Source organism: Pteropus alecto, unplaced genomic scaffold (assembly GCF_000325575.1).
Source record: "Pteropus alecto unplaced genomic scaffold, ASM32557v1 scaffold74, whole genome shotgun sequence".
Lineage (NCBI taxonomy): Eukaryota > Metazoa > Chordata > Mammalia > Chiroptera > Pteropodidae > Pteropus > Pteropus alecto.
In genome coordinates, this window is record NW_006436291.1 from 4,312,409 (window position 1) to 4,325,423 (window position 13,015).

The 13,015-nt window shown below is 49.1% G+C and overlaps 1 protein-coding gene across 1 annotated transcript in view; it reads left to right on the plus strand.

The window, feature by feature from the left end:
• ADAM12 (ADAM metallopeptidase domain 12) overlaps positions 1 to 13,015 on the plus strand; it is a 270,213-nt gene that overhangs the window by 154,623 nt on the left and 102,575 nt on the right. The window contains exon 5 of the mRNA XM_025047549.1: positions 11,737 to 11,813. Coding sequence (XP_024903317.1) covers positions 11,737 to 11,813 — 77 coding nt within the window. The remainder of the gene's footprint in view (positions 1 to 11,736; positions 11,814 to 13,015) is intronic.

A 13,015-nucleotide genomic window follows, 5' to 3' on the forward strand; every position in this document is an offset into this window, starting at 1 on the left:
GTCAAGAGAGCTTGAAGAGGCAAGGCTGGATAGTGAGTGAGGGGATTGTCACCTCTAGTGCTTCACTTCGTTTAGGCCATCGGGCGAGTGACCCGTTTCCTGCTGGCGCCGTTAAGAAGCAGTCGTTGGCCTTGGAGGGCAGAGGGGACGATGAGTACACGTGCGTCTCCATTGAGTTTGTAGCCAAGTACATGTGTTCGGTACAGTTGGATATGTGACTCTGGAGACAGGAGAAAGATGGAGGCTCGAAATGAACAGCTGAGGACCAGGCTCAGACTTAGGTAACAGCGATGCCATGACTTTCTTTCTTTCTCTTTTTCTTCTAAGATGATCTCATTTAAAATAGGCTTTTAGAGTTAGCGCTAAGGCTGTCCTCACAGTGTAAATTGTCGTTCCCAATAGAGAGAGAAAAAAAGAGACCCCAGAAAGACTGTGACAGTAGGCGCGGGTCTCCCAGGATCCGTCATGTGCCATGGTGGGTGGCGCTTGTCTAACGTGGACATATCCGGAGTGTGTAAGGTATGCTTCCAACGTGATTGTCACCGTTTCGTGTCTTCTGTTTGTCTCCCTTACAGATTTTCCTTTTCATAGGCAATTTTTGTCCTTGTCTCTCATTTGAGAGGAAACAGAGGGTCCACCTCTGCCAGGTCTGTTCGGACTTGAATCGCAAGGGCTGAAGGCTACAAACCCCAGCATCTTAGAAACTCGCCTGGGCAGATGGGCATCAGAGCGTTCATCGTGGTGGTGTCTGTGTGCTGGGAGACTCTCTGTGTTCTGTTCTCTATGGTTGTTGCGTGTATGGGGTGGGGGGCGAGGAGGGGCGTTACGTTTTCTTTCTCCTCATTTTTTTACGAGGTGACTATACAGAAGGACAAATGTCTGTCCCAGCCCTTACTCCTCCCGTGAAAAGAGCTTTTCAGGGAGAGGAAGGTGGGAGAGGCAGGCCTGACACCCCCTGGTTCCTGCAAACTGTTGGGGGGGGTGGGATCAGCCCTGGCTCAGAAAGGCCACCTCGCTGGCTCTGCCGTCCTCCCTCAGGCAATGGCAGCTGAGACGTGCCTGCTTCCTCCGTGAAGCAGTCAAAGCAACAGTGAACTGCAGCCCCGTCTTCCCCAAGGTGGTCTGAAGGCTTGGCTAGCAGCAGGATGGGGTGGATAAGAGTGGGAAATTCCTGGAAGCCTCACTTCTGCTCAAGTCTAAGTCGCATCCTCTAACAGAATCTACTAGAAGCCCGTTGTTTAAAGGAAATTCAGCGAATACTGCATTTTGATCTTCATCTGACTCTGAATCTGGCTTCAGTAGGTAAAGCAACCTCCTGAAGCTGAGTTAAGGGACACCCCAAACTTCCAGAAACAACAAGCGCATACTACTTCTATAATTAGGAAAATGCTGACTTTCCTTGTAACCCAGCAGCTAGCTTCTCCCTCCCTTCAGTGCCTCTCTGAGCCGTCAGCCACGTGATAGAAAGCAAAGGAGTGAATGGTCTTGTTCACCGAATAAAACCCACAGCCCTAGGCAGTGGGTCCCGGGGCAGACCCTGTAGGGGAGCAGGCTCGCCTCGCCTTTCATGGTAAGGAGACAGATGCAGCTTCTGCAGCTTTGCGGGGGTTGTTTTGATTGAATCAGGCTGGAAAACAAAAAGAAATGTGCTGACTCATCTCCTTATCCCCTAAAGTCAGCACACAATAGATTTTCCTAAGTTTAAAATTATATATAAAATAAGAACCACTTTTTGGCTATAATGTCCTTTTTTTTTTTTTTTTAATCTCTCGACAATCAGTACAGGCTGGTTGACAAGCAGAGTAGTGGCTGATTTTAATTCTGGAATTGATCACTAGTCTTTCATCTCTCTATTGTCCTGACAGGATGAAATATTTGTGGCTTAATCCTTTGCTGGCCACATCTAAGGGAAGATTATGTTTTATATTGTCACTTTTAATAAGGCCTGTGGGAGACAGTGCACGTGACGTTTATGCTATTTACATCCCAAAAGACAATTCTGGGAAAGGCCAGAATGGCCCTCCAGAAAGTCTCCTAAATGTCATCAGTGCTTCGGCAGAAACGCATCCATGTACCCATCTGTCACACACGTGTACGTGAGCACATGCGTGGTGCCAGGCACCGTGACTGCCTCTGAGAACACAACGGGGATTAAATACAAACCAGGGGCCACGTGGGGCTGGACGGAGGAGAATGACATTTTTCAAGGAATCACAGACTTTGCTGAAATCTGTGCAAGGTATGCTGTGGGAAAGGCTGGGGACCGTGGGAGGCTCACGGAGGAAGGACCATGTCGCCCGGGTTGGGTTCTGGAGGCTGAGGAGGCACGAACCGAGCATGACAAAGGGAAGGACATCCCAGGCCGACGCCGAGTTTTACTTGGAGGTGAGGAAGTGTTTAAAAGCTGACGAGGGCCAGAGCGCGGAGCACTTGGAGGTCCTGGTGAGAAATCTGCTTGCTGTGGTCGAACGCTGGGCGGCCGCTGAAAGGTCTGGACCAAGGGGACGCCGTGCACAGGTGTGGGCGTTGCAAAGCCCCGCCTAGCGGCGTGAAGGTGATCACAGGCAACAAGAGGAGACATGGCGCCAGATCAGGCCGTCGACCCTGCGGGAGAGCCGAAAGCCGAGAGCCCTGGGAAGAGGTGAGAGCTACTGGGATCCCAGGCCATGAGAGGGAAGGAAAAATGGCCAACCTTGTACACACGAGCAATGCCCAGAAGGCTTCCGTTTGTGCTATTGTTTCTCACTGAAAACATGGATGAAACATTTGCTGTGACAGACGTCAAAAGGGGACCAGTCAGCGTTGGCTGAGCTTGGCCATCAGACGGACCTGGGGTCCACTACCTGGGTCAGAAGCGGCGTTTGGGTGACATTCCATCCATTTCCACACTGTGGTTTCCTATCACGAAAGAGGAGAACCTTCTGCAGTTGGCTGGGCCTGGCCGTGCCTGGGCACAGGGGCGTTAGGGAGCCAACCACATTCAGTTACAGCTGGAGAGCAGCCGCGGGGAGGCGCAGATGATTCTGGAGGCAGGCGGGGAGGCGGGGACCGTTCGCAGTTCGAACGTGTGCCAGGGGTGAGCAAGGCCCGTGTCGTTCCTGCACCGTCTCTGTGCCCCGCACACATCTGATTCGTCGGCTCTCCCAGGCTCCCTCTCTCAGACGGCCGCTTGGTCCTCTCGCCGACCGAGGCGCGATGCGGTCACAGCACGTCCGGCACTGGTTTCTGCTCCGCGGCCGCATCACACCCCTCCTCGCCCGCCGACACTTCTGCTCCAGCTCCGGCCTCCCCTCCTGCTCGACCGGAAGTCGTCAGGGCCACCTGCCGTTTTCTCCCCACCTGCAAACTCACCTAGGTTGAATTCAGCCCCGCTTCTGCCTGATCGGTCCTTCTAGAATATCTTTCTCTTTATGCCGTGTTCCATGGCACTCGTCTTTTGATCCTCTCAAAGCATCAATAGCTTCCCCAATGCCCCTTCAATCAAGTTCAAATTCCTTAGAGCAGTAGCCACATTCCACGATGGTGGCATACGCTATGTTTTCATGCATGCGTGCATTCATTCATTCATTCGTGCGCTCACTCAACAACAAATGCTCGTTGAGTATCCAATATGACAGTATGACAGCTGCAGGGCTGCATTGACAACATGCAGGGCACTTTGCAAAGTGCTTTTTTATACATTTTTATGTTTGATCCTCACGATAAATCAATGTTTGCTCTTTTCATACCCAGCTGTGGACTCTGAGACAGAGAGGGGTTAAGTAACCAGATCAAGCTCAGCCTAATGAGGATTCAAACGCACAGTCTAACTCTAGACTCCGAGCTCCTAACCACCGCGATGCACTCCCTGGTTCACTAGGATCAAAACGCTGAAGCGTCTCTGTCTTATGTCCGTGGGTGCGGTGTCTACTGTAATGCAATGAGTCTATACAACTGTAGCAAGGTGGACTAGGGAACGGACTGGCATTCATTTGCAAAAAGAGGCTCCTGACAACAAACACCTCCAGGGGAGAGCGGGGTGTGTTCTGCTGAGCTGCAGTCCTGGAATGTGGGGAGAGGACAGGCCCAGCAGCCCTCTGAGAATTCTCCAAGTGCGTTGCTGGGAAGCCCAGCCGAACTGAGTCAAGGTCCAGCGCTTTGTGGCTGTGTGAAGAAGCGAGGAGGACACATGGTCCCTGTCCTCAGAGAACAAGCCGTCTGACTGCAGACGGTACGGCGGGCCCGTGACGAGGATGCTTTAGGAGCTAAATGATGGAAGAGCCAAATCCATGTGGGTTTGGGATGAGGGTCAGAGGAGCTCCAGGCTTTGGTGATCTTCCTCCTCTAAAGCTGCCAGGACACGGACGGCTCTGAGATAGGCCTTCTGTCTGGGGGCAGAGTGTGTAGAGCTCAGACTCACAAGCCAGGGAGGAGGGCTGCCCGGCCCAGAATCTCAGCTCGCACACTTAACCAGTCATGAACGTAAACATGAACCAGACAGATGCTGAACTTGGAGCACAGTCAGGCCTTCAGGACGGTGAGCCAGCTGTAGCCACCGCTCTGTTTTGATGATCAATTCGCAACAACTCTTAACCACCTCGGAGCACATGTTCCTTCTGAAGTCCCTCGTAGATCACGATAATGGAATGGAAAGCGGGCTCTGGGCAGGAAAGAGGTCGATGAGCTGTGCTGAGAGCAGAGTCTTACGACGCCTGTGTCTCCATGAAATTGTGACTAGCCCCCAGCCCTTCCGTTCATCTGGGGGATCCACGCAAAGTCAAGCATTCAAGACGATTCAGAGCTGAGAGTTAGGAACCAATGAGGGAGGGTTCGAAATCAGACTCCCTTCTCTCGAATGGGTCAGTTTCATTCATTCGACAAACATACGCTGAGCTGGGATCCAGTGCAGAGGAAAATAGCCAGGTGGAAAATAGACCTTACAGCATAATAGATTTCAAATACGTATTTCCATGTTCCAGATCTGCAATGTTTCACAAATCGCTTCCTCGTGCAATATTTGCTTGATCCCTAAAACCCAGGGCAATGAACATCGGTCCCATCTGGCAGTAGAAAAACTGAGACTCAGTGTCCCAAACCCCAGGATCCAGCTCCAGATCAGTCTAGGGCTCTCACGATGGCAGACGTGCTCCGTCCGGGCGCATTCGCCAGGAGACCCCACAGAACGTGAACGTGGCTTCCTAAGCGCTGTTCTCTGACACAGGACTCCAGCGAGGTCGTGTGCTGGCGCCCGGAGACGGTCCTTGATATGTCTGTCATAGGAGCTGGACATAGAGTGCTCTGGGCGTACACGTGTAGCGACTTACTTCTCAGCCACCCCGTCCCGTCCAGTCTCAGGGTTAAGCGTAAGGAAGCCCAGTCACAGGAGACCACGGGCTACAAAGTCGCTTCTTCCTGTGCTTGAATGCACTGTCCCCTTGCTTTGGTCTCAAGCAAACACGCGGTATGTGGGGGCCAGATGAGCCACGCAAAGGAAAAAGACTGGACAACTGTCCCGCTGAAGTGCAGGTCAGCAACCGGCGCACATACACACACGCGTACACACACGCACGTGTACGCACAGGCACGAATACACATGCACACAAGCACACACAAAACATGCACACAGGTGCGCAGTGCACACATGCACGCACAAACACACATGCATGCACAAAACACATGCACACGTAGTGCACACATGCACGCACGAACACACACGCATGCACGGTCACCCTCGTACCCACCCTGTCTGCAGACCTTTCTGAGTTCAGACGTGACTTCGCTGCCTGGGGTCCCCCGAGTGACCCCGTGATGAGGCTCCACCGTGCCTTCCATCCACATTTGGATTTTAGGAGAAGCTTTTCTTTTCAAAAAGAGAGCGTCATGATGGCACGTGTCCATGGCAACAAGAGAAAGAGGGGAGCCGTCTGGCCTGGAGTCCAGAGGCCTGGGCGTTAGTCCCTGCTCCGCCGGTGACAAACTCTGCGGCCTTAGCTGTGGAACCGGTCAGGGCCTCAGTTTCCACATCTGTCCTGGGCAGGGGCAGCTGAAAGAGGAAGGCAGGCCTCAGACGGCCCGAAGCTTCTGTCCAGCTGGAACGCTGTGTGATTCGAGTAATAAGCCAAGATGCGTTGGCCATCGCACAGGGTCCTTTTTAATCCCAGAATCAGCCCCTTTTTGTTAGCCGTTTAGCGTTGAGAATTCCTTTCTCGTCCTCTGGGGCCCGGGTAGCAGAACGCTGATGCTGCTTCCTGGGGCACAGAGTCGCGGGGCAAGAGTCTTCGTTCTTACCCCGTCTTCCTCTTACCCACCGTTATATTTGATGGATAGTCTTAAACAGAAGGAAAATCTATTTTGCTGGAGTGGGAGAATGCATTAGGTTAAGTAATGAGTATGTAAAATACACAGTTAGAGGTTTTGTTAAGGAAAAGATATAATTTTGTGGTTCTGCGTGTTTGGGACTATTTTCTATGTTATGTTTTGTTGGTAGAAATAGAATGTATTGGATCAGCAGAACCAGGCGAAGATGTCTGGGCTCAAGCTCTCGTTACGGACATGAGCATGATGGAAAGGAGACAGCTCAGTTCAGCACTGTGGGGGCAACAGAAAGAACACGGGGTTCGAGAAAGCTCGCAGAGGTCTTTGTGGTCATCGATTGATCCGTGGGCCCTAGGCGTCCTTTGTCCTGATGGATGCCTGCTGCATCTCTCGCTGGTGCGGCCACATCCAGATCCAACAAGACACGTGTTTTTACGAACTCACAAGGACGAGCAGGTTCCCGCCTCTTAGCATCCATCCAGGGGAGGCAGCCTGGCCCTCGGATATGGGGACACAGGCTCACCTGGGGACATTCCTGAGTGGGCGCTGTTGGCCCCTGAGGCCGCTGCTGCCCACGCTGCTCCCCATGCCTCAGCCACCCCCAAAGAGGGTGCATTTCCCTCACTCCCCGTAACCAAATTCCCCAACCGATTATGTGGCACACGGTGGGCTGAGTATGTCATTCTGAGTTGTGAATTTATTTGATGACTTACCACATTATAAAAATGAAATCACATTGGTTTAAACATTTAGTGAATCATATTGAAAAAAACTTCAGGAAATTGCACTTGTCCTGGAGAATCTAGAACTGGAGTTCTGGCAATTATTGAGTAATCTACGAAGTTAATCACTTCTTTGATTAGTCAGGAGTGAACAACAGGCTCGTTAGTCAGCTGTCTGATGGTAAATCAAAAGTAGTTTTAGAGCGAAGAAGGAAGTTGTCAGCTCCAGAGGTGGGAGTGCTTAGGACCAGCTCATGAGAGCAAAAATCCTCCTCTTTTACGAGCAATAGGTTGTTGAACTGAGAATCGATTTTATACTAATTTGTACTAAGCTCGCGCTTTAACGAGCTTATATTTCTGAATATTTAATTTGAAAATACTCTTCATAAGTAATCTATTAAAAATAAATCGAGACTGGAAAGAAATAAGTTTGAAATTTCAGAGGTCAGTAATTAAGATTATGGTCACCATTTGCGTTTTTTTTTTTTTTTTGGTGGTTTTTTTTTTTTTTCACCAATACTTAACTGCCTATAGCAACATTTCACATTCTCTAAAATGAGGCAAATTCTATACCATAGGAAACCCCCCCAAAATGTATAACTGTCCAAACCCAGTGATTCTGGTCACCCCAGGAAGCCTGAACTATAACATCAACCGGTGTCCTCTGACTTTCGGACTTGTCCAGCTCTGACATGCCTGCCAGGTTCCCAGGACTGATAAATCCCTGCCCTGTGCAGAGCAGACCGGGAGCCTTTCCATCCAGGTACATGATTCCATCGTGTCTAGAAAATGGATATCACACCTCCCTTAAGTACCCACTCTAGGGTTATCTAGAGAGGGGAGACCATGGAGGCTTTCAAAAGTTATTTCACATGGAAGCTAAGGAGGCAAGCTGGCAGCAAGGTCCCCCATGGCCCAGCTGGTGCCCGATGTGGCAGTCTGGGCAGATGTTCCCTGCCATGGTCCCTCGTGCATTCTTTCTGTCCTAAGCCACATGCTCATGAAGGATGACACCCTGGCCGGGGCTAGACAGGGCACCGTGAGTGCCATGCTCTTCCAGAATCTTTTGACCCTGTCACCGGGGCTGGCACTCCCTCCCCCCCTGCCCACTGCCTTCTCACGTGGGCAAGTCCCTCTCCTGCCTTTGCCCCGGACACCTAGCCATGTCATTCCTCAGTGCTGTCGGAGGGTCAGAAAGCAGCCTACGAAACGTTCGTTGTTTGTAGTTGATATAATCAACAACACAAAAAATCTAAGATACTCTACAAACTATTAAGCTGATGTTTCGGCAAAGGATCTGATACAAGATAAACTTTAAAAAACAAAGCTTTTCTTTACATTAAAAATAACCATAACATAAAAAAAAATCCTACTCGTGATATCAACAAACATATATAATGCCTAGGCAAAACCTAATACCTCATGAAATAAAATAATCTAGCCTGATGAAAACTTTCCAATATCTATACGAAAAAAAAAAAATCTAAAACTAGACCAGAAAACATCAAAGCAGCTTTATTAGAGAGATATACTATATACATGGACAGGAAAACTATGGTAAAACTACAAATTCTTACTAGATTGACCTATAAATTTAATGTAATCCAAGCAAAAATCTCAACGAATTATTACAGAGCGTTAATTTATTCTAAAACTCACTTGAAAGAGAAAATAGGCAATAATAGCCTAGAAGCTTCTTTTGAAAAATGAAAGGTACCTAAAGAAAAGTTGCTCTCAACAAGTTTGCCGGGACAAGCGAGGGAAGTAAAGTCTTTTAATAAACGGCTGTGGTACACCTGGGTATCTACAGGCAGAAGAGTGAACCGTACTCCAACTTCTAGCCATGTGCAAACGTCAGTTCAAAGTGGCTCAAAGATTTGAATGTAAGAACTAAAACTGCAAAACGCTTAAAAGAAAACAGGTGTAAATCGTTGCCACCTTAGATCAGGTAATGGTTTCTTAGGCAAGACACCAAACCATAACCAAAGAAAGCAATAGATAGCTTGGACCTCATCAAAATGATCAACATTAGTGCCTCAAAATACACGATCAAGAACGTGAAAAGCCAACCCACAGAAGTGGGAGAAAATATTTGCACATCATATCAGAGAAGGGGCTTGTATCCAGAATATATAAAGATCTCTCCCAGCTCAACAGTAAAGAGACAATAACCCAATTTAAAAATAGGCAAAGGATTCGAGTAAACATTTCTCCAACGAGGTGTACAAATGGCCAATAAGCATGTGAAAAGATGCTCAGTGTCAATAGGAAAGTAAAAATCAAAACCACAAGGAGATACCACCTCACATACACTAGGATAGATGTAGTCCAAAGAATGGACAGTAAGTGCTGGTGAGGATATGGAGAATTTAGAACTTTCGTGCATTCCTCCCGTATCCTGGGAATGTAGAATGGTCCCGCTGCCCGGGAAAACAGTTTGACAGTGCTTCACGACCTAAACAGAGAGTTACCGTATGGTCTAGTCGTTCCACTTGTAGGTAATACGACCATATGCCTATGCGTAGGGTAGACCCCAGAGAACCGGAAACGTGTCCACACGAAAACTTACACACAGATGTTCATGGCAGCATCATTTATAACAGCTAAAAGGTGGAAAGAACCCGAACGCCCATCAACTGATGAATAGAAAAACAAAATTCGGTTTGTCCGTGCAATGTAATTTTATTCGGGATGAAAAGGAAGTATTGACATCTGCTGCAACATAACGTGTTCAAGGTTCATCCGTGTTATGTTCAAGGTTCATCCATGATGAAAGAAGCCAGACACAGACTGTATGATTCCGCTCAGATGCAATGAAATGAGGAGAACAGGTGAATCCAGAGACAGGAAGTAGATTAGCGGTTGCCAGGGGCTGGAGAGCGGGTCATGGGGAGTGACTGCTAACGGGTCTGAGGTTTCTTCGGGGAGAGATGGAAGAGTTTTGGAATTAGGTAGTGAGGATGACTGCACAGCACTGTGGATGTACGAAAACCCACCAACTGTGTGCTTATAAAAGGTGAATTTTATGGTATGTGAATTTCGTCTGAGTAAAAAATAAAAAATAAAAAAGAACTTACTCTGATAGCAACATGTACTCTAGATCCACAGTGACTCAGACAGTGTGGGATTGGCACGGCGATGACAAACAGGGGTGTGCCTCAGGGGCATAGCTCAGGGAATGAACCATAGACCTCTGTAGATCTTCAGCATATAACGAGGTAGCATTTCAAATCAGTAAGAAGAGGAAAATGATGGTGGAGAACGCTGGCTTTTGGTTCGTGGGGAAAGTTAGACTTCAACCTCATACCTCCACAAAAAGAAGTTCCAGATAGATTAAAGAGCTAACTGTAAGACTAGAAAGAGACGGGAATAAAGGTCGACCTACATATGACCTTGAAGAAAGCCACTGTAAGCAAAACACAAAATGCATTAAGGGAAAAGGTAGATAAATCTGCCTCTATAAAAATTGGAAACTGTACAACAAAAGCGATTGTGAGTTAAAAAGACATTTCTCAGTTGATAACGGCAAAGGATGAATAGCCTGAATATATAAAGAACTCCTAGAATCAATAAGAAAATGTCAAAATAACAAATGTCCTGCACCACTCCCATCTCCGTCTTTTAGTTGTCTTTCAGGTGATCTCAGAATTTTGTCCTCTTCCCAGTGACAAAGAGATAATTAATCTTGGCCCCTTTCCCAAGGAGTTATCGGATTTCCTCTGCCACTGAATATTATATGGTCTTTCTTAGGAAAGTCAAGGTGGTCTTTGCAATTTTGTTTTTGTTGGGCAAATTAACTGGACACCAAGTCCTATCCTGGAAAAAGTGAATTATTATGGTCCTGAGTGAAGGAGCCAGTGCCACGGCAGGCACAGAGGGGACGGGCCAAAACCCGTGTCCACTTCTCTTCCGCCTTAGATGATGCGGCCCTTTGCCAGCAGGACCGCTCACCCTGGCATTCAAGAGGAGCTGAACGAGGCCTGCTGTGTGTACTTAACCGTCTCCCGCCGGCCGGCCACTTAATTGGGGCTGCAACACAACCTTTATTCAACTATAATATTCACCTTGAATCTGGACAGAAATCTGTCTTCACTAAGCAAGTGTCCATGCTGTGGCTTCCTTTTGTAATCGGTGACATTACAATGTAGAATGTCTCAGGCATGGCACACGGGGACTTCTGCCTTAGACTTAGACGACCTTCCGATTTTTCTTTCCTGCCGAGTTAGACATCCTGCTCTAAGTTGGACAATTCAGTGAGGTCCCCTTTCTGTCTCCTCACGCCCCTCCCTCGCATCCGCTCGTCTGTTTTCATAAGCTGTAGATTGAGACCCTGCTTTATTCCATTTCGCAGTGTGTTTAAATACCCCCTGCCGCTTCGTCTCATTACAAAAGGCGATTTACCTGAGGGGAAAACGGTGATGCTGATGCGATTTGTTCTGCCGCTGGATGGTGTGGACCATTCGGCCTCGGGGCTTTCCTGCAGGGCATTAGAGAGAAGAATGGAACCAGATGCATCTCAAAACCCTGTTAGAAGATTCTCCAGCCGTAGATCCCAGCCGGGTCACATGGGGCTTAGCATTACATATTACAACTCCCGGCTCAATATTTTATGCAAAAGAAAATTCTGTAGCTGAAAACAAGCGAAGGCGATCGGAGGCCATGGGTGTATCGAGGTGGGCGAGACGGTGCTGTGGCTGAACTGACTCTCTCCTCGTTCCAGGGTCATTGCTTCTACCACGGGCACGTGCAAGGGTATCCTGGCTCGACGGTCAGCCTCAGCACTTGCTCTGGTCTCAGGTAAGTGACGGTGGTAACGACACCTCCGATCTTAAGCACAAGCACTGCTCGTTCCGAAGCCCCGGGAGTGACCAACGGGGCCTCGCTTCATGCAGGCCCCTCGACAGCTGGCGGGAGCATCGCTTACCCAGTGACGCCTCCGATCTTAAGCACGAGCACTGCTCGTTCCGAAGCCCCGGGGGCCTCGCTTCATGCCGCCCCTCGACAGCTGGCGGGAGCATCGCTTACCCAGGATCGTGGCTCCTCCCTCGCGACGTTGTCAAAGTCCTTCTCAGGCCTGGTAGGTTGAGAGCGGCTGCACCAGCTGAGTGTCAGCATCCGAGGATCTCGTGACTACCTTTCATTCACATGACTTTGATGCTTCACATTTCCTGGTGATAAAAGAGAGGACATTAGGTAGCGTTTAGGCTGCTTGCTTAATCAAAAGGCCTTCTCTCGTTAGGAGACAGAGTGAAGGAACTAATTCAGCACCGGTCCAATGCGCTGGTACAGGCATGGATCACACGAGCTTTTGCCACGAGGCCGTGGCACAAAGCAAGAAACAGTCACCTCCGTCCACGGGATGACCAGCCCCGTCCATGCTCGCAGCCCCTCCTCCCAGATCACACTTGGCCCTTATGGGCTCCCCGGGACCCGTTTGTTTGACAAGTTTCCAGCTGCCTTGGCCTTTTCATTGGGTTTATTTACTGAGTTTGTGACCTAAACGCTTGCATCCTCGACATCCTGCTTTGCTGTGGGCCGTGGCACCCGTGTGGCTCGGTGGGAGGGAGGACAGAGGGGCCTTGGAATGAAAGGTGGCTGTGTCCTGTGTGTCAGCGGTAACGGCCACGGCTTTGTGAGCTCAGTGTGAGTTATGGAGAATGAGCCTCTAGACACACATGACATGCACAGCACACACCCACCCAAAGATACACACACAGTATGCCACACAGAGCACACCGCACACATCACACACACGACACGCACCGCACACCCCCACCCAAAGATACACACACAGTATGCCACACGTACCACACCAGATCACAACACACACACCACACACAGCATATACCCTACACAACACACACAATATACCACACCACACGCATGACACACATACCACACACACAACATACACAATACCCCCACACAAAAATACACACAATATACCATACATATGACAACACACATCATGCACACACAACACACACAGTACCCCCTAT